At 44.9% G+C, this 21,964-nt stretch overlaps 1 protein-coding gene across 3 annotated transcripts; it reads right to left on the bottom strand.

Annotated features, from left to right (window-relative positions):
- Positions 1-6,960: 6,960 nt before the first annotated feature.
- On the bottom strand, positions 6,961-15,609 carry LOC125552762 (flowering locus K homology domain-like). Of its 3 annotated transcripts, none has more exons than XM_048716445.1 (7): positions 15,479-15,609; positions 13,323-13,649; positions 12,510-12,741; positions 11,347-11,498; positions 9,901-10,626; positions 9,599-9,790; positions 6,961-7,095 (listed from the first exon to the last, which is right to left on the bottom strand). In XM_048716445.1, exons 2-7 carry the CDS (start codon positions 13,635-13,637, stop codon positions 7,072-7,074), a joined length of 1,641 nt encoding a protein of 546 aa, XP_048572402.1. In that variant the 5' UTR covers positions 13,638-13,649; positions 15,479-15,609; the 3' UTR covers positions 6,961-7,071. The 3 variants fall into 3 exon arrangements, with proteins under 3 accessions (XP_048572402.1, XP_048572389.1, XP_048572394.1); XM_048716432.1 differs by lacking the exon at positions 6,961-7,095 and adding an exon at positions 8,259-8,831; XM_048716437.1 differs by lacking the exon at positions 6,961-7,095 and adding an exon at positions 8,878-9,540.
- Between the last annotated feature and the right edge of the window lie 6,355 nt (positions 15,610-21,964).

Below are 21,964 nucleotides of genomic sequence, written 5' to 3'. Positions count from 1 at the left end.
GGCACAACGGCCTGGTCGACTCGCCCCGGGGGAGGTGCACGCGCTACGGTTGCCCCTGTGTTGGGGCGGCGATTCGCCCTGGAGCGAGTGCCACTGTTGTGGCTGTGCCCGCTGGTGAGGGGAAGGGGAGCAATCCCTTCGCCCGTACCTTGTGGAGCGTGGCCATTGGGATGTTTCTGATGCTACTCTCCTATGGTGCCTCCTGCTCTTGCTTCGGCCGCGGGGGAGGTGGTGACGGCGTCGCCTGCCTCGACCACATCCCCTGCAGCATCCACACCTTCGCGTGCCTTCGCATCCCTTGTAGCATAGGTGGTTGCGTGAGGCGGAGCCTTCGAGGTGGACGGATGAGCTGAAGTGCTGGCTTTCTTCTTGGGTGCCATGGCCTATGGCACCATCGAAGACAAAAGTGGCGATGAAGATGACGTGCTGCTCACGCTTTCAGGTTCGCGCAAGTGCTCCCCCTACTTGGCGCGCCAAAGATGTCATGGGAAACCACAACCACCTATGGGACCAAGGGCCCCTTGCTGGTTCGGCAGGGGGGAGGTCACGTTGCACAAAGAGCAGAAGAGCATGGGGCAGCACGGCAGGGATCACACGAGCAATTTACCCAGGTTCGGGCCACCGTGAGGCGTAAAACCCTACTCCTGCTTTGGTGGATTGATGGTGGAAAAGATGGTGGTGGTCGTAGTGTGTTTGCTCAGCAGGGTTGCCTCGGGGCCAAATGGCTATGAGCGTACGAAATATGAAGGGGTGGATTTGCTAATCCAGTGTTCAACCCTTTCTAAGGTTGCCATTGGCCTCCTTTTATAGGCTAAGGGGTCACCACAGTGGCAAATCAGTCATTATGCACTGATAAGATAGCAAATAGTGCTATCATACCTAACTCTGCAGGCTAACAAAGCGCATTAAATGTGCCGCTCAACGTCACATCATCGCTTGCCCGGCAAGCCTTGTCGGGCTATCTCACCAACTTCGCGCATGCTTGCTTGACACGTCGCAGGACGGGTGCCATCTATAGGTATCTTCTGTAGAAAGAGGCCGCCATGTGGCAAATGGCTGCCACTTAGTCTCTTTGCGGCTTGACACCGCACTAATAGATGACGTGCATCGCGGTGAAGTGGGTTAGTGAGGTGGATGCGTCTGCGTGAGCCCGACAGGCCTTGCCGGGGCATCTTGGAGGTCTCCTTCCGGGGGTAACCCCGACCTTGTCGAGCTCACCTGCCCGACAAGGGAGGCTTTTCCCTTGATGGTTTCTTGCTTCCCTAGTTTGGTCTTGGTCCTCTTGATCTGCATGTTGGCCTTCTGAGGACCTTGATTTCTTGTACTTGGCCTATCCTTGGTGTTGTAACCTTGCTCCCGTGCCTGGGCACAGTCAGGGAACGGACCCAGGGTTTGTTGCACCGATACAACTTCTGCCTTGTAGATTTGAAAGTAGTGTAGAGCCTCATCCTTAGTATTTAACAAATACACATAGCAGAATCTAGTGGAATCATCCATCAGCGTCATGAAATATTTCTTTCTACCTTTAGTCAACACACCATTCATCTCACGCAGATCTGAATGTATGAGCTCTAGTGGTGCCAAGTGTCTCTCCTTCACAACCTTGTGAGGCTTGCGAGGTTGCTTAGCTTGCACACACACGCATGGCACTTAGAGCCTTTCGCTAAAATGAAAATCCAGATTAAATCCATCTTGGCTAGCCGCGTCATACAACCGAAATTAATGTGACAAAGACGTGAATGTTAAACCCCAAAACTAGAATGAATTTGGTCCATGACTTTATTACAGAAATCTGCTAGGGAAAGGTGGAACAAAACTCCACAATCATATCCTTTTCTAACAAATAGCCCATACTGAGATACGACTACTTTATTGAACTCGAATACTAAATTAAACCCTTCTTTACATAGAAGAGAGTCACTAACGAGATTCTTCTTGACGGCGGGGACATGTTGCATTCAATTGCACGATCTTTGCCAAAGTAAACTTCAGATCTACCATATCAACATCATGAACAGAAGCATACGAGTCATTCCTCATCAGGACGGAACAATCTCGTGTGACCTGGTAAGAAGAGAACAAAGACACATCAGCACACACGTGAATGTCGGCCTCTGTGTCAACCCACCATTCGGTGGACTGTCAAACTAAAAGTATGGTACACAAATTACCATACCCAATCGCCTCACTATAATTGTTGCTCGTGGTCACATTGACAGACTTAGAATCATGTCCTGTCTTTCTGTACTTGTTTGGGCACTTATTTGCCCAATGTTCCTCTAAACCACAAGTAAATCAGTCATCTTTCTTTTTATCTCTCTTCTTGCCCTTCTTCTTGAAGGTAGTATTCTGCTAGACAGTGTTCTTTTCCTTGAACTTATGCAAATTCTTCTGCACCACATTGGCGATAGAAGAACCCTCCGCCCCTTTAATGTGTGAGTCATTTTCTCTCGAGTTCTGCTCAATGCTTAGATGACCAATGACATTCTCAACAGAGAATTCACATCTCAAGTGCTTGAGAGGTAGCAAAGTTTCTCCATCCAATAGGGAGTTTCGCAATAATGCAACCCGCAACAAACTTGTCCGGCAACTCACACTTCAGGAGCTCCAGCTCCTTACCGTTGCACTATATCTCATGAGCCTGTCCAGAACAGGACGGTTATCAACCATCCTGTAATCATGAAACTGCTCCATAGCATACAGTTTGCTTGCAGCATCGGTTGCGCCGAACTTAGCTTCGAGCGCATCCCACAAGTTTTTAGTGACCCGCATATGAAGGTATGCCTCAACCAACTTGTCTCCAATCACACTAAGAACGGCTTCCACAAAGATAGTGGTTGCTTCGCTGAATGCCTTATCCTTTTCAGGATCAATTGTTTCACTAGGAATCACACCACTAACCCAGAACACATTCATAGCTATGAGCCACAAGTTGGTCTTTGTCTGCCAACGCTTGAAATGCGTCCATGTAAACAGATCCTAAACACGTGTTCAACTCCTCTTTCCAAGTTCTCAATGGCATGTAGTAGTCACCCTTATAAAAGGGCCTCACGCTTACTAAACGAGCAGTATGGTAGTAAACTTTCCACCACTTGCCATACCATATGTATGGGTCTTAGAGATTAACCAGTGACTGTTACCTTTTATGGGCCAAAGCCCATCTATAATCCAACAAAAGCATCTAATCATAGAGATGATCCTAGAAAAAGATTGATTGATCGCACGAGCGTCAAGGTGCGATTGCAAAATATTCAATGATTCCTCTTCTCCTCGATCTAGCAAAAAAAATCTAGAATTCATGGAAGAGTGAATGCATCATCCGAGCAAGCCACTCGAATAATTTGATCAGTGCGTACATCACCGAGGAAAAGGAGAAGAACAAGCAAAGGAGGAAATTGAAATCCCTCGTTCACAAGACTAGAGAGCACCTTAAACTTGAACGCAAGGCTGCAAGCATGACTGCCGCAGAAATCCACACTAAGGAACATGAGATAAGCATCATGCAGAAGAACTTGATGCACTGGTTGTTGACTGCAATGGAATCCGTTCGAGCAACTCCAACGCGTCGACCCAAACGGACTGCGTTTTTGTCTGTTTTTTGTTCGTTTGGGTCGGCCGCCCGCTCGGCGTCTGCCTTGTTTGAGATTTGGGTCGGCAGTGCGCCCAATGCGTCGACCCATATATACCGGCGTGGCCGGCTGGCCGCCCTTTTTCAACAAATAGCAAAAATTTTGCATTATTTCACATACAAATTTTACATTATTTCATAAGCAAACATATAGTTCATAATCAAATAAATATTATAGTTTCAACCAAATAAATAGCATAGTTTTACAAGCCGAATAAAAGTAAAATAGTCTCTCGCATAGTTTTGCAAGCCGGATAAAAAAGATACATCTATTGGTTACCAACATGAGCCCACATATGCTCAACCAAATCATTTTGCAGTTGCATGTGAGTTTTTCAATCACGCATGTCATGATGAAATTGGGTGAACTATTCAAACGTTGTCGCTCCTCCATTCTCAGGCACAACATTCTCACCTTGAAACTGAAACCTTGATCGTAGAGACGTTCCGGGCGCTCATCTTATATGATCATATTGTGCATGATCACACAAGTAGTCATCACCTCCCACAGTTTCTTCGTGCTCCAAGTCTTAGCAGGATACCGAACGATGCCCCATCGAGATTGCAAAACACCAAAGGCACACTTGACGCCCTTTCTAGCACTCTCTTGCTCTTCGGCAAATCTTTTCCTCTTCTCTCCGACATGGTTGGGGATTGTCTTCACAATAGTAGTCCACTGAGGATATATACCGTCACCCAAGTAGTATCTTTTGTCGTAGTTGTGGCCTTTGATGGTAACATTAACCGGTGGGCTGTTGCCTTCGGCAAGCCTAGCAAACACCGGCGAGGGTTGAAGCACGTTGATATCATTGTGTGATCTGGCCATGCCAAAGAAAGAGTGCCAGATCCAGAGATCTTGAAATGCCACGACCTCAACTATGACAGTGCAAGCCCTGACATGGCCCTTATACTGCCCTTGCCAAGCAGGAGGCAGTTCTTCCACTCCCAATGCATGCTGTCTATGCTGCCAAGCATCCCTAGGAAGCCCCTGCCAGCATTCATCGCCAATAAGCGGGTTGTATATTGGGAGTCGGCTCTCTCAAGTACCCAGGGCCAAAGACAGCAATAACAGCCCTACAGAACTTGTAAAGGGAGTCTAGGCATGTAGACTCGCTCATACGGACGTACTCGTCAATGAGGTCACCGGGCACTCCATATGCAAGCATTTGGATGGCTGCAGTGCATTTCTGATAAGAGGAGAAGCCAATCTTTCCAAGGGCATCCTCTTTGCACTCAAAATAGTCATCGTAGCCGACCACCCCTTCTCTAATATGGTTGAAAAGATGCCTACTCATACGGAAAACGACGGCGGAATTTCTGATGTTTGAACAACAGGTTGGTTGTGTCAAAGTAGTCCTTCCAAAGAAGGAAATGCCCGCTCTCTCGGTTGTGATCCAAAGAAAATACAGTGACATGATTCAATGTGTCCGTGCCGATGCAAATTCGGCTCAAAAATGGGCCAGGAATGGGTCGGCAGGCGGACGAAAAGCGAACGCGCGTCTCTTTGGGTCGGCACGTTGGGCCGACTTTTCTATTCATGTCAACCCAAACGGACGCGCGCGGACGAAATGGGTCGGCGCATTGGAGTTGCTCTTAGAGGCTCAACCCCAGTGTGATGAGAACCTGCGAAGATTACACTGGAAGAAAGCAGGCAGCAGATCCAACCCCCTCCGCCTCAACGAAAGTGCAATCCCCTGCAAAGAAATCTACAACTCGCTGCGCTTTTCTAGTGAAGAAAACCAAGGCTGTCGAAGTTGCAACGAAGAAAAGGAAGAATTCATACATTGCTGAGAAGCCACCGAAGAAAAAAAAGAAGTTTGGCACCAAAGGTCGGTGCACATGTCTCCGTGACTCCCCAAACAACTACACCAGCTGTCTAGACTAATTATTCAGAGAATGCCACACGAGACATTGTTTCTTATGCAACATTCCTTGAAGAATCTCGTCGTACCGGTGACACAGAAATGGTCATTCCTGAAGAGTTAGGGTATCATCGCCACCCAATGTCGTAAATGTTGAAGGCGGCCAAGATGTTGATATTGATGGGGATGTAACACCCCATATCTATGATAGAGTTTTGGGAGTCACAAAAACCCAGAACCCCAATCAAAGGTGCTACTCCTTCTGTCAAATCTCCAAAATTAGCCTTCGATCTTGCTGCCATGGTTGTTGATGAAGAATTGTAGCGATCACCTCTCCAAAGACTTCACAAAATTCAATTTCACGAAGATTGGGTCATCCTAGTGGCTTGCCACGTAACATTAGCATAAGTCATTTGTCAAGGCACCTTCACCCATTACTAGACCGTAAAGGCGTGCGTTGCCACGCCCATCCATCCTAAAACAAATATATAGACATGTTAATGAAACTTATTAGACTTTGGAAACATTTGATAAAAATTGAACGATTCAAATTAAAAGCGTGTCGATATAAGTAGTGCGGCATAATTGTCAACCATTAGTTAGAATCAATCCACTAATGGCATAAATCCTTTGTGGTTTACTTTTTTCCTATATCAAATTCATCCAAAGAAATGAATGAGAAATAGACATAACAAAAAAATGTACAACATTCTATCTTCTGGAGGCTAGCCTTGTCTGATTTTTGAACATGATTCAACTGTCCAAGAGAAGTACTTTGGTGGAATATCCCCATAGAATTGGCTATCTTCCCAAATAAAATGGGCATGTTGCAGCAGGCACAGATGGTATTCAAAATCAGGACCCTTAGACGTGTACCGATCTTCCATCGGAGTTTTTTTTACTAAAAAGAGAGCACTTAAAGAGGCGGTCGTTGTACCTTTTTAACTCAATCTAGTAAATCAGTACCAGATCCCTCTTCACCAGCGTAATCCTCAAATGTTCAATAATCAAAATAGTTCAAATTCTTGTAATAACTTGTAGTTTACTAGAAACATGATATATTATGTTACAAGGACAAAGAGCTTACACTACTGCGTGGAATCCACCAGACCCCCAAACCCTCCCACAAGATCAACTCGCATCCTCACCTAAACTCTGAAATTGCACCATGAATTTTCATTATTTAAGTAATAATTAAACATCCCAATTCAGAAAGAGATAAAACATTATACTATGGCAATAAAAGGTATTCGCTATAGTTTACAGACATTCCGTTTGTAGTTTCTTGATGGTATGATCATGTTCGTATGGAAACAAAGTAATTGCGCAAATAATGACAGAAACAACAAATTCTAGAGCAAGCAAAATAAAAAATAATGACGGAACCATCTTTATGATTTTCAAAGATAAGAAAATGTAAATTACAACTTAACTTAATTATAATTAATTATCTGGTTCTAGTTTAAATACAGGTAATACAGAAATGCATACGATTATGTCCCTTGAATGCCTTTTTTCATTCACAGTTGCAACTCATTCAAGAAACAGGAAGACAAACTTTTGATTCCCTTCCTTGTTTCATTATCCCATCTTGTAAGTAAGAATCTGTAAAAGAAAAATAGAAAATAGACGATGTAAACAAAATACCATCTTTGCAGAGAAAATTATATTATGAGCGTCTCCTGAAACCTGCTTAAATGCACATTTGAAGATCGAAGAGGAGACTGAGATAACACGGGAAAAAGCTCAATGAGTAGCAAGCAGCAGGGAAGAAAAAAGATGGGAGGAAAGTCAAGTGGACATAACGACGTGAGCTAATCGCTTTGCTTCTCTTTGTATCAATCCAAGGCGCTCTCCCTGCTCCTAAACGACATAGGAAGCGGCAAGTAGGAGAGATAGAGAGGCTAGGGCGCTTGAGGAAGGAACGACAACTGGCGCTTGAGGAGGCTATGGCGGCGGCGGCGGCGGTGAGGAAGGCACGGCAGACGCAAATTCATGAAAGAGAGGCAGGGGATGCAAAGTACGAGCCAGACACCATATGGGCCTGTATTTCAGCTAACACGGTTGGTTTGGCCCGATTAATGAGAGGACACCTAGGTCAGCCTGCGGAGCAGCGGCCCTGAGCCGGGCGGGCCGCGCGAGTAAGGACGTGAAAAACAGGTAGAAGCTAGTCGACGCGCGGTAGATGGATCTGGAACGTCCAGTATTGCGATCCAACGGTCGAAAACGTTAAATCACTGTGAGAACGTCGTAGCTCGCCCCGTTTTACTGTTTCTCAATAAGATCTCTATGGGCATGTACTCTCATAACACCTTCACTTGAATAAACTCAAGGGGATGGACCTTCACTTGAATAAACTCAAGGGGATGGCACTAGAGCTCTTGGGCCTATTTATAGCCCCCAAGTTCCTACTAGAGTTTGAGTCTGAGGATACCAAAAGTTGTTTCCACTACAACACTAAGTTTTATCTACACCCTCCGTTCCTAAATATAAGTTTTTTTAGACATTTTAAATAGACTACAACATATGGATGTATGTAGACATATTTTAGAGTATAGATTCACTCATTTTGCTCCGTATATAGTCACTTGTTGGAATCTCTAGAAAAACTTATATTTGGGAACGGAGGGAGTATAATATGTAGTGTAAGAAAAACGCTCTTATATTATGTGACTTAGGCAGTGGTATTTTTGCCATTAAAGCGGTTATTTTGCCAATCGGCTCTTTTTGGCGACTCTGCTAGAGTTGCTCTTAGTTTGCAAGTGAATTTGATTTGAATTACTCCCTCCGTCCTACAATGTAAGACATTTTCTGACGCTAGTGTACTGTCAAAAGACGTCTTACATTATAAGACGGAGAAAGTATATAATACTACCACATAGTTTGTTTGCCCTACGTTTCTAAACAGAAACTGGCCTGCAACTATTCTGCGTGAAAAGCTTAGACATCTTCACGCCTCTCTTTTACATCATGTATCCATCCAAATTAACCAAGCTGTCTAGTCCTATAGCATAAACTCTGCTACTCGCGGATTGCACACAGTTTAGATACAATTCTCACAACGAATCTCGGAAGGAGAAATAGGATCATCACAGGACGAGTATCAAAACTTTTGGTGAATATACTCTCACGGAATTTCCTTTATCGGGAGTATGTGCAGAATTGAAGCTTGGGAATTTTCAGTAAATCGTTTGCAGCCGCTGCTCTGCCACACCACTTTCTTTCTCAATGTATGAAGTCCTTAGAATATCAGGTTGAGGAGATCTTGGTGCAGGCAAATATGATGGAATGGAGTCAAACTTATGACCAGGGGAAGCAGCGGCAGCTTCGGCCATGAAGTTCTGGAAAGCAACACAGTCGTCAGGGGAGCAGAAGGGCAACAATGATGTTTGTAAGGCAAAATGTGATGCAAAAGCAACACATTTTGGAGTCCCAACATAACAGTAGTAGGACACTAGAGAGCAAAAGGCAAGATGTGATAGAAAAACAAGTAAATTGGAGCCAAAACCATTTTATTATAATGATCACAATTCAAAATTAATGTTCTGTTTCTAATGCCAAAGTTCTAATTCCAAACATCAACTATAAAATGATGTGGTACTTTAAGTAGTGTATTTTTATGTACAAAGAGTAGTGGAAAAGCATAGCTGAAACTAACTATTAAGGAATATATTGTAGAGATAACAAAAGAGATGAAGAAATTTGTTGATGTTATCTAAAACCGAAACTGCATCTGAACCAATTGACCCGAAAGAAACCAGTTTAGTTGAAATAGTCTACCAGAAGTAGTCACCGAGCCTGTTTAGCCATGCATTCAGACCGGTCAGTAAGGACTTGAAGAAAACTAGCATGGATTCTATTCTCAGATAGGCTGTGATAAAGAGGACGGGCTGAGCCCTAGACAGTAGACCAAACACAGGCATCCAATTAAGAGAAGTAATTTTCAGTTTTTCAGCAAACAAAGGATTGGAAGCAGCACCTTATGCTTTACATACACAACCATGGAGTCAACCACAAGTATTTCCCTGCCATAACAAGATGAAGTCCTACCTAAAAGATAAAGCTGTTACTTAACAGAAGTACAATTTCATAGAGAAGTCACTGTTACCTTTATCAGTTGTTCTGCAGTCTGAACATCTGTTGCAGAACTTCCATTGATTTCAATAGACATTGCATCCTCCTCCAAATCGTTTATCAAGATGCTCGATCTGCTAGCGCGGCGAATGTAATCAATTCTTGCACCAGTCGGGCCAATCACGGCTTCAGCATAGATAATTGGAACTTGCATCTTTTCAGTAACCTGTCAATTGTCAAATAATCCACCATCACAAGCATATACTAATTATTGTTGTGAAGAAAAACAAAACATGTAGGTAAGCTTAGAAACTCTACAACACAAACTATACAAACCTGTGCAGTGATTGCTGGTGATTTACTAGTTAATGGACGCACAAGCACATGTGAAGGTGCTTCTGGGCCACACGCAGACACACGACAGTGCAGAAGGTTTTCCACAGTGGCTGGTGGATGCATCCTCAATGATTGAGATGCTTGCAGTTCATATTCAGACATACCACGAGGTGTCGGTAGATCAGCAGCTGCGGATGGAGATACCCTGCTGGTATGAGATTCACCTCCATATAATGATATTCCCAGGTGTGGACGTTTTCCCATTGTAGCCGATTGACATGTCTTCCTCAGTGAATGTGCTTGGTGACCATGCACAGATATAAGGGAGCGTATTCTTTCAACAGTAGCTGATGCACCGATTGGTGAAGTTGCTCGTAATTCATATGCTGTCAGGTTGTGGTGTGAACCTAATTCAATAGGAGCTGATAGGTATGTTCCCTTGGGTGGTGAAGATGTTTCTTGTCCATACGCACTTATACCATGGTGTGGAGGTGTAACTGATCGATATCTTCCAAAAGAGGTAGGAGCTTCGACAGGATTCCTGCATCTCATGTAGTAAGTTCCAGTCCATTGGGGTTCACGCTGATGATCGTCGGAATGGCAGAGTGGACTAACTGCTTCCAGACAGCCTTCGGGGTGGTCACTGTAGTAAAGCGGGGGCATTCCCTCAGGATGGTCACTGTAATGACATTGGGGCATTTCCACATGTAACATCGACAAAGGCACCTGAAGATATAAGAGTTCCTCTGAATCAAATATTGGGTAGTGTAGAAAGCGGTGGCAACGGATCGGATGCGGATCGGATAGTCCTCCTAACACTTCGATTTTCATATTTTCGGAACAAATACGAATGCAAATACGGATGTTATGGATACGAATGCGGATCGAATGTTACTCGAATACGGAGGCATATCGGATGTTTACTCAATTAAGAACAGAAAAGAATAATAGTGACACATTAGTTAAAGGAAATGAGTCAATAGCTATGTGACAGAAAATAATCAACTTGAAACACATAATAAGTTAATGGTAGACATGTTAATGAATAAATACTACTATAATGCATAATAGTTTTTAAGTTTAATCATACAAAAAGTAAATTTAACAACTTATTAAGCTTTTATATTGGATAATTGGCATATTGGGGCTAGACTTGCTTAAATTAGCTCACGGAATTTTATTCGGATACAGATATATCCACTTCCATATCCATATTTGTGCCAAAATCCAGTACCACATTTGTATTTGTATTTGTAAAAAATAAACCCGGATATCTTCCATTTCCATTTTAGTTTGGACGTGGATGCTTCGGATACGAATATGCATTTTCTCGAATACAATTGTCGGATATTTCGGATTATCCGCCACTTCCCACCCTTAAAGAATCTACTATAACTTTCGATGGCTGTTACAAGAGTAATGTTCAAAACAGTGGCAACTACTTACATGAGGGTCAAACAATGGGATAACACTTCGATCAACCAGGTACTTCCTCAAATGAGAAGCAACAAGTTCCAAAGCCTTCCGCACGCGTGCAGGTTGTCCCCATATTTCAACAATCCTATCTTTTTCAAGTGCAACAGGCGGCAAGTCACAATCTGCATGGTCAAAGCACGCAAGGAATGACATACTGGCTAAAGGACACTGGATGCTGGAACAATAAACCCCATAATAACCACCGTCCGTTCAAATAAGTGACGTGGTTTTAGTTCAATTTTAAAAAGATAGTATATGATCCAAAGGACATCAACTGAAAGAATGGCATACTGAAACTGCTTATCATCGTATCGAAAAGATAGTAACTCGAGGTAATAGCAACTTTCTGTTAAAATAAAAGTGAGCTCGGCATAAGGGTGAACCCACTTTTGGCTAAATGATGGATGCAGTGGAAAACTTAATTCATCTCATTTTTAACAGATGATGCATTCTCTTATTTGAACTCATTGTAGAAACAGTTTCCTGCCGTAGCATTCAGGCAATCTTTTGGTGATAGGTGCATATGACTACAGTACTAACACACAAGTCAAGCAAATCAGTTACACAAAAATCAAAGGATACATGATTGGATGGTTGGTAGGACTTAGAATTTGAAGTACATATTGTACTCTATCGAAACCCTCTACATGTAGATTAATACACGTGCAAATTATACCTACATTGATTGAACTATCTTCTTCTGCCTTCAGTAGCAACTTGACTGATTTCTCCATAACCAAACTAATAGGGAAGCAAGCCCAACATTTTCAAGTAGCACACATATACATCATTAAGGCACAAACCAATACTACAACTACACAACATTTCAGAACTGCTTTTCAGCCTATGATTGACACATGCAACCTTGTTTGAGAAAATATACTAATGTAAAAGCAACAAAACATCATATGTTTTCCAAATTTCAGCTTTGCGCCAACTAAGTAACTATATGGTTAAGTAAGCCACAATTCATGTTCCTTATTGACAGACATCAACAGTTCAACTCCATAAGTGCATATCATCCACAGAATCACATGTATACTAGTACATTATGACAAATCAATGATATGGATACAAGGAAGCAGTGGATGTGGATAAGTGAGCTTACAGGTAGACCAGAAAAAATAACATACCAAGGACATAAATGTTAGTTTTGGAAGCTTCCTCGATAGAATATATCATCAAACCTTGCTCCCCGATAAGGCTCACTGCCTGTTCACTTGGTATAAGGATCCGTGCCACAACTGTACTGTCAGACCCCATGTTTAAGCCATCATCATAAATTATGTGCTGATATACTCTCAATAGTGCATCCATGGCTGGAGGTATTAATTCATCTGGTTGCTCCTTTGCGAAAATGATAACCTTTCAATGAAAAAGATGAAATATTTTTTTAGGACAACTGAAAGACGAATCATGTCTCCTTTCCATAAACTGAAGTCCATCGGCTTTAGGACCACTGTATTGCAAAACATGCCTTCTTCCATATGCTGATATACACTAAGAAAGGAAAATAAGTAAAGAATGTGTGGTATAAAAACCAAAAAAGGCAAGATGCAGCAATGATGGAATACTAAGCATTAAGCTAAAGAACTATTAAATCCGTAGCAGCCAGTTCCCTGCTAGAGTGCAACATACTAGAGTGTTAACACAGCATGCTGAGAAAATAAAGTCCACATCTCCATGCGAATTACTAGTTGATTGTTAAGCCAAGACAGATGGGGCCAGAAATTTAGTGTAAACAGGTCTAAATTCAAAAAAAGGCTTGGTTGCAACGGAAAATAACGCAAGGTATATATGGACAACGAACACCTATGTCAACAATTAAGAAAATTCTACCATATTTTAGACATAAAAAGAATACAAAGGTGTGTTTTCCAATTAATTAGGTTAAATCCTTAGGTTGATCAAGTAGAAACAAGATATCTGTTCAATCAACAACTTACAGCTCTTTCTGCCCCCGCAAGATGACCACCTATTATACGGATACATGCTTTTGTTTCCTCGCACAGTCTTCTAACCCTCTCTCCTTTGTAACCAATTATCGGACCGAGCTTTGTAGCAGAAATTAGCATCCTGAAGACTGTAGTTCCAGGCCAATCAGGGTACCTATTTTCACCAGCAGAGCAAGTGGTATCGTCACCAGGGCCTACATCATCAGTACTGCCTTGTCCCGTAACAGTCCCGAGAGCTTCCTTCTGAGATTTCCTGACCATTTGAGTAACCCACCGCTCTGTTGAATTTCTCTGCATCTCAGTCATTCCCACCAAGCACTGAAGCATCACAACAGATAGACAAATACAATAGTGAAAAACTGTGTGCACTTTAGCTATTCCCAGTAGCACTGAAGCATCACAACATAAAGTGATGAGGGCATCCCTAGCTCTTTACCATCTTCTCATGTTGCTGATCAAGTCACTATTCAAATAAGCTTAATGATCCATGTATTGGACCAATAACAAGAGCACGTGCCAACAGGAGTGGACCCAGCGAAAAAAAGACCCGGTGTCTATACTATGCATGACATATAGCAAGGAAATTTCTTGGACCCGGTGTCCTGTGCACCCCTATGGTTGAACCTGGGTACGCCCCTGCGTGCCAAGTTACTATCACAACAGGTGAATTCTCTCTTAATTGATTTTGACAATTTAAATGATGAGGACTTTATACTGCCTAAATCCCTGTATCTTTGCATGATTAGGTTCGAAGCATCGGAGAACATGAGCAAGGAGTGGAACATGTTGACATCTAACAATAAGGTGTGCACGAGGAGGCATGGGGAGAAGTGGTGCCATCATCAAATGAAGAGAACACAAGATGGAAACACGATATTCCCTTCCAGATTCGGATTGACTGCCAGAAAGTCCATAATTGAAATAGGTGCAGAATGTGTATGCGTGCTTCAAATAAGGCAAATAAATAAAATTTGGATCCCCTAAAAAAAATACATTTTGGAAAGCTGGATCTGTGTGCTTTCCAAACTGTATGCTGCCAGCCTTTGATTCGAAGAGATTGAGTAGGTATCTTCAAAAGAATACGTCGGTGCTAATCTGAGTTTCCAAACAGAGTCATATGAGTTAGGAAAGTTATAGCTCGGTTTGTTTTCGACTCCAACCTTTGAGCATCCAGAAGTCTTTATATACCCTTGTAAGTCGTGGCTTGGAGGTCAGACCACGTTTAAGACTATTGTAAAACTCCGGAGAACTGCGCAAACATTCATCTGAATTCCTATACACCAAGTTCATTTCAACAGGGTGCATTTTCTACCGAAAATTTGGGCGTCATCTGTTGTTCCGCTGGGAACTAGGAACTGCTTGTGCTCGGAGGATCCTTACGCAAGTTTGTGGTGTTGCGAATTTCTGACGGGTTGCGAATCGTTGCATCTGGCAGCAGGTGAATAGCCAAAGAAATTGCAGAATTACACAAGTTATCTACGTCGGTCTCTGAGAACGTCGGGTCATCCCGTATGATAAAGACAAATACAATACTGAAAAAACTTGTGCATTTCACACATTCCCACTAGCACAGATAGAAAAGCACAACCATAAAAGCGAACCTAGGAATAAATGGGTAACAGCTAGTAGGATTTTTCCTGTTAAGCTAAATCACATTTGTACCGAGATAAAGACTGAAATCAAGAACTCAGGCATACTAAAGAATGCAGGAACAAGTACATAACTTGCAGAAAGCCCCCCCCCCCCCCCCCCCCCCCCCCCCCCCCCCCCCCCCCCCCCCACGCACACACAAAACGGAGACAAATGACTACTAGTACAAGATTACGATTAAATCGAAGCACACCAAGCTGATAAAGGTCTAACACAGCTCGATCTCAAGCAGCAGCGTGCCAGCACTATGGGAACAAGCCTAAAACCCCACACTCTAAAGCCAACGATTATACCAAACAAGGGGCCTCCTTCTAGCATCAGAATCTCGCAACTAAGCCGACCTTCCGCGACTCGTCCCCCAGAACGGAGCTCTGTGATTCCCGCGAGGAAACCGAGACCACACCGTAGCGCCCTGTAGGCCTGCTGCGCTAGCCATGCCAATCAGAGGACGCGCCGCACGGACTCAAGAGGGGCGAGAGCGGGGAAGGGGAGGATACCTTCAATCAGCGGCCGGCGGCGCGGTCAGCGCCCTGTCGGCGGAGGCGTGGAGCTCGTGGGTGGCGACGCCGGAGCAGGAGGGAGGAGAGGGTTTGGGGTTTAGAGTTGGTGGGGCCGAGAAGGTTTTGGGTAGGGACCCACATACTCCCTCCTTCCATCTATATAGGACCTAATACGTTTTTCGAGATTAACTTTGACTAAATATTAGAGCAATAATATATGACATGTGACTTACACAAAGTACACTATTAAATTCGTGTGTGAAAGGATCTTTCAATGATATAATTTTCACATTGTGCATGTCATGTACTATTAATCTTATCAATAGTCAAAGGTGGTCTTAAAAACGCATTAGGCCCTATATAGATGGAAGGAGGAGTATGCAAAGTTCCCTTTTTTTAAATGATACTCCCTCCGTTAAAAAAAATGTTTTGGACGACATTTTGCGAAAACCACCTCCAGTTTGGCATAGAACTATTTTTTAATATATATAAAAAATATTGACGAAAAAATCAACAGAAGGGGGTCCACCACGCAGCCACAAGCCTCGGGCTCCCCCCCTAGGGTGCGCCCCCTGAGTTTGTGGGGCCCTGGCAGGCCTCTGAAGCCCATCTTCTGCTATGCCATTTGACCTAGAAAAATGAGAAGGGGGTTTCGCGACGAAGCGCCGCTGTCTAGAGGCAGAACCTTGGCAAGAGCACTTTTGCTCTCCGGCGGAGCGATTCCGCCGGGGAAACTTCCCTGAAAGGGGAAATCGAAGCCATCCTCATCACCAACGGTCCTCTCATCGTGGGAGGACTAATATTCATCATCTTCATCGGCATCATCTCATCTCAAACCCTACTTCATCTCTTGTATTCAATCTTTGTCTCAAGACCACAGATTGGTACCTGTGGGTTGCTAGTAGTGTTGATTATAGCTTGTAGTTGATGCTAATTGGTTTATTTGGTGAAAGATTATATGTTCAGATCCTTAATGAGATTCAATACTCCTCTGATCTTGAACATGAATATGATTTGTGAGTAGTTACTTTTGTTCTTAAGGACATGAGAGAAGTCTTGGCATAAGTAATCATGTGAATTTGGTATTCGTTCGATATTTTGATGATATGTACGTAGTTGCTTCCTTTAGTGGTGTCGTGTGAACGTCGACTACATGACACTTTATCATCTTTGGGCCTAACGGAAGGCGTTGTGGAGTAGTAATTAGATGACCCCGCGGTAGGCGCCCCCCGTGCTATTTTCAAGTTTCCCTTATGGGGCAATCTGACGTAAGAATCATCTGCTAGAACGTTCGCGGTCTCAACTCCCCCGCTCGCCGTGATGTCGTCCGCGACATGGCGCGTGACGCGCACGCCACCATCGTCTGTCTCCAAGAGACAAAACTGCAGTTTGTGGACGACTCATCCGGGGCATGCTTGGCCCATGCTTTGTTGCAAACTACTTCGCCCTGCCTGCGGCCGGCACTCATGACGGAATGATTCTCGCCGTCTCCGACCGGTTCTTCTCCATGTCGGGCCGCCACGCATCAACGGCCACCATTTCTGCCACAATCACCATGCTCAATGATAACGTCGCCTGGACTATCTCATGCGTCTACGGCCCTCAAGGAGAGCAGGACAAGCTGGCTTTCATTGAGGAGTTGAGGGCTCTATCTGCCGTCTCTAGGAATGAGTGGCTTTTACTGGGTGACTTCAACCTCATCACTAAAGCGGCAGACAAGAACAACAGCAACATAAACCGCCGACTCATCGGAAAATTCAGGAGGGCCCTGGACTTCATGAAATTAAAGGAGCTACATTTATGTGGACGGAGGTTCACCTGGTCCAATGAACAGGCTAGTCCGGTCCTGACAAAGATTGACCATGTTTTCACTCCGACGACTGGGATATGCTCTTCCCAAATGCCCACCTCCAGGCCATCTCCACGGCCTTCTCAGACCACGCACCGCTATACCTTCAGGGATGTGTTGACAATCCAAGGAAGCCATCCTTCAAGTTCGAGGAGTTCTGGTTGCGCCTCCCTGGCTTCCACGAGGCCGTCTCCGTGGCTTGGAACAAGCCCGTCCAGGCTCATGACGCGATCTGCAGGATACACATCAAGCTTTGCAGGACTGCGAAGGCCTTGCATATGTGGAAGAAGGAGAAGGTCGGTGTGCTTAACACCCATATCTCGGTGGCGAAAGAGATCATTGGGCGGCTAGATGTTGCAGAAGAGGGACGGACCCTCTCTGAGCCTGAAAGGGAGCTTCGGCGTCAGCTTAAGGCATCCTACCTTGGTCTCCTCACCATTCAGAAAATCAAGCTCAGGCAGCGTTCGAGACTAACTTGGATCAGGCTCGGCGACGCCACCACCAAGCTCTTTCACGCTCGGGCAAATGGCAGAAGACACAAGAACTTCATCCAATCCATCAGGACCAACACCGGGCTAGCGATTACCAATGAAGATAAGGAGCAAGCTCTCCTCGATCACTTCCAGGAGCACCTCGGAACGGCCACGCAACGGACGAAACGCATAGTTTGGGAGAACATCGGAATCCAACACCACGATCTTTCGGAGTTGGACGCCCCTTTCGACGAGGATGAAATTAAGGAGGCAATTTTTTCCTTACCTTCGGTCAAAGCACCCAGCCCAGACGGTTTTATCGGTGTTTTCTTCAAGTCCTGTTGGGGGGTCATCAAGACCAACATCGTGAATGAAAGCATGCAACTGGCTAGCCTTCGCGGCGATTGCGCGGGCCTGATAAATTCGACAAAAATTATCCTGCTGCCAAAAAAGGCAAACACCACCTGGATTGGGGACTACCATCCAATCAGCCTGATTCATAGCATATCCAAGATCTTCTCCAAGCTGTTAGCAAACTGTCTAGCTCCGATGCTCCCTGCGCTAGTCTCCAATTGTCAGAGCGCCTTCGTGAAGAAGCGGTGCATCCATGATAACTTCTTGCACGTTCAAAACTTGGTGAAGGAGCTGCATCGCACTCAAACGCCCGGCCTCTTCCTCAAACTGGACATCTCAAAGGCTTTTGACTCCGTGGGCTGGGCCTACCTGCTGGAGGTGCTTCAGCAACTCGGGTTCAGTCAGCGCTGGCGGGACTGGATTTGCATGACCCTCGCAACATCTTCCTCCAGGATCCTGTTGAATGGGGACCCAGGCACCCCTTTCGCTCATGCATGCGGCCTGTGTCAGGGTGACCCCATATCTCCGATGCTATTCATCCTGGCCATCGACCCTCTCCAGCTTATGCTCCGTGCGGCCTCCCTGGAGGGGATCCTCAAGCCGATCAAGGCTCGTTCAGCTACCTGCAGAGTCTCCCTCTATGCCGATGATGCTGGCATCTTCGTCAATCCGGACAAGGATGAGATCGACGCCATCGCAAAGATCCTTGCCTGTTTTGGCGAGGCTTCGGGACTCATCACCAACGTAACCAAGACGGAAGTGTTCCCCATCCGCTGTCACGGGCTCGATCTTACAAACATCCTTTCAGGCTTCCCCATGAAGATTGCCTCCTTCCCCACAAAGTACCTGGGCCTCCCCCTCCATACTGGCCGGCTCAAAAGAGCGGACCTCCAACCTCTCTTCGACAAGGCAATGGGCAGACTGCCGGGATGGAAGGGCAAAAACCTCGCTAGGCCTGGAAGGGTCTCCCTGGCAAAGTCCGTCTTGTGCGCTATCGCCACACACCACCTCACTGCGTTCCCCCTCCCGGTTTGGGCAAACCACAAGCTTAGCAAGATTTCACGAAATTTCATTTGGAGTGGCGACAACTTTGAAAACGCGTCTGGGGGACACTCCCTGGTCAACTGGAAGACGGTGTGCAGACCAAAGGCCCTTGGTGGGCTCGGGATCACAGACCTCGAGAGATTTGGCAGGGCTCTTCGCCTGCGCTGGCCTTGGCTCATGTGGACCGACCCTAACCGGCAGTGGGTGGTCTCCTCCCTACCCTACGACGAGGTGGACATGGCGCTGTTCAGGGCTTCCACCACCATCGCGCTGGGGAACGGCTGGAAATCTTTGTTCTGGCATGACGACTGGACGGGAAAGGGCCCTCTGCGATTGCTTGCCCTCGAGCTTTACACCATCGCCACGAGAAAGCAGAGATCGGTCATGAAAGAGTTTCAGGACAATAACTGGATCAGATCAGTCGCCAGACTGAGCACACCAACACAGCTGCAGGAGTTCATTACGCTGGCAACTCTGGCTTCGCAAACCATGCTGACCCCAGACCGCGAAGACACCATCTCTTGGCGTTGGACCCCAAACGGCACCTACTCCTCTGCCTCAGCATACACGGCCCAGTTCTGTGGATCCTTCCCCAGGTTCACGCCGTCCAAGATTTGGGAGGCCCATGCAGAACCAAAGTGCAAACTCTTCTCCTGGCTGGTCCTCCATGGAAAAATCCTAACGGCAGACATGCTAGCTATTCGTGGCTGGCCACATGACCCTATTTGTCCTCTCTGCCTACGGGCACCGGAAACTGCTAACCACTTGTGCAAGGACTGTCCGTTCGCGGTGGCGGTTTGTTCGCATGTACAACGATGGACTGGGGACGCGCCGGCGGCCCCGATGGCAACGTCGCCTGCCATGAGTATCTCTGAATGATGGGACTCGCTCATCGCCCCGCTCACCAAGGAAGATAGTCGACGTCGCAGCGGTCGCTTCCTCTACACCATCTGGAATATATGGAAGGAGCGTAACCGTTGCATCTTCAACGGGATCCGCCTAACTCATGTGGAGGTGGCTGCCCTCGCGTTCGACGACATAAGACAGAGGGCCATGGCCTTCGGCAGGGCCCAAGTGGCGACCGGCATTGGCTGACCCGTAAGCAAATGCGTTTTGTAGGGGTTTTCGTCAGGTTCCTTAGAAAAACATGTCACCTCTGTACATATAACGCTCTCTTTTTCGTCTGAAATGAAAAGGCAGTGCTCCTGCCGGTTCCTCGAAAAAAAAGAGTGACAGAAGCTTAAACCCTAGTTTATGCGCTATACCGTAAGGAGCTGATTTGGATCCATATGTTTCATGCTATGGTTAGATTTATCTTAATTCTTCTTTCGTAGTTGCGGATGCTTGCGAGAGGGGTTAATCATAAGTGTGAGAATTGTTCAAGTAAGAACAGCATCCAAGCACCAGTCCCTCCACATATCAAATTATGAAAGTAACGAACGTGACAAACAAACATGATGAAAGTGACTAGATGAAATTCCAGTGTGTCCTCAAGAACGCTTTGCTTTCTATAAGAGAAAGATCATGCATGTCTTTGCTATAAAAAGGATTGGGCTACTTTGTTGCACCTTTGTTACAATGGCTACTTGTTGCTTGTTACAAATTACCTTGCTATCAAACTATTTGTTACCGATAATTTCAGTGCTTGCAGAAAATACCTTACTGAAAACCGCTTGTCATTTCCTTCTCCTCCCCGTTAGGTTCGCACGCTTACTTATCGAAAGGACTATGATTGATCCCCTATACTTGTGGGTCATCAATACTCTTTTCTGGCGTCATTGCCGGGGAGTGAAGAGCCTTTGGTAAGTGGAATTTGGTAAGGAAACATTTATATTGTGTCCTGAAATTTACTATCACTTGTTACTATGGAAAACAATCCTTTCAGGGGGGTTGTTCGGGGTATCTTCACCTTAACCGAAAGCACAAAGAGTTGCCCCTCAACCAACCACACCTACTGAAAATATTTATTGTGAGATTCCTTCACGTATGTTAGAGAAACTGGTAGCTAATCCTTATGCAGTAGATGGAACAATATATCCTGCTATGCACTTAATCTATGTGGATGAATTTGTGGATTGTTCAAGCTTGCAGGTTTATCTGAAGATGGAGTTAAGAAGAAGGTTTTCCCCTTATCTTTGGAGGGAAAGACAATGACATGGTATAGGCTGTGTGATGATATTGGAACATGGGATTGGAACCGATTGAAATTGGAATTTCATCAAAAGTTTTATCCTATGAATCTGGTTCATCGTGATCGGAATTATATATATAATTTTTTCCCTCGTGAAGAAGAAACAAGTACATGATGTACACATGCCCCAATTATGAGTTCTCAAGAGAAATTATTATTCTGATTTTTTATGTTCGGCTTTCTCATAATGATCAAACCATACTCGATTCTTCTTCTATCGGCTCTTTTATGAAGAAAACTATTGAATTCAAGCAGACGTTTTTAGAAAGAACTAAACGCAACTTCGAAGATTTGGAGTTCGATAACGGTAAAGAGTCAGGTATAAATCTTGAGTTTGATTGTGTTAAGTCTTTTATGGAAACCGATGATTTTCATAAGTTTAGTGCTAAATATGGAGTTGACTCTGAGATAGTAGACACGTTTTGTGAATCCTTTGCTGCTCATGTGTAACGCCCTCGATGCGGCTATATCTCCTACGTGTCGAAGCACGACTTAGAGGCACAACCGCATTGAAAGCAATGTCTCAAGTAAGGTAATCTTCACAACAACCCATGTAAATAGATAAAAGGGGA

This window comes from Triticum urartu, chromosome 1, assembly GCF_003073215.2.
Source record: "Triticum urartu cultivar G1812 chromosome 1, Tu2.1, whole genome shotgun sequence".
Taxonomy (NCBI): domain Eukaryota; kingdom Viridiplantae; phylum Streptophyta; class Magnoliopsida; order Poales; family Poaceae; genus Triticum; species Triticum urartu.
Note: the sequence above shows the minus strand (reverse complement) of the source record. Positions and strands in the feature narration are given on the sequence as shown.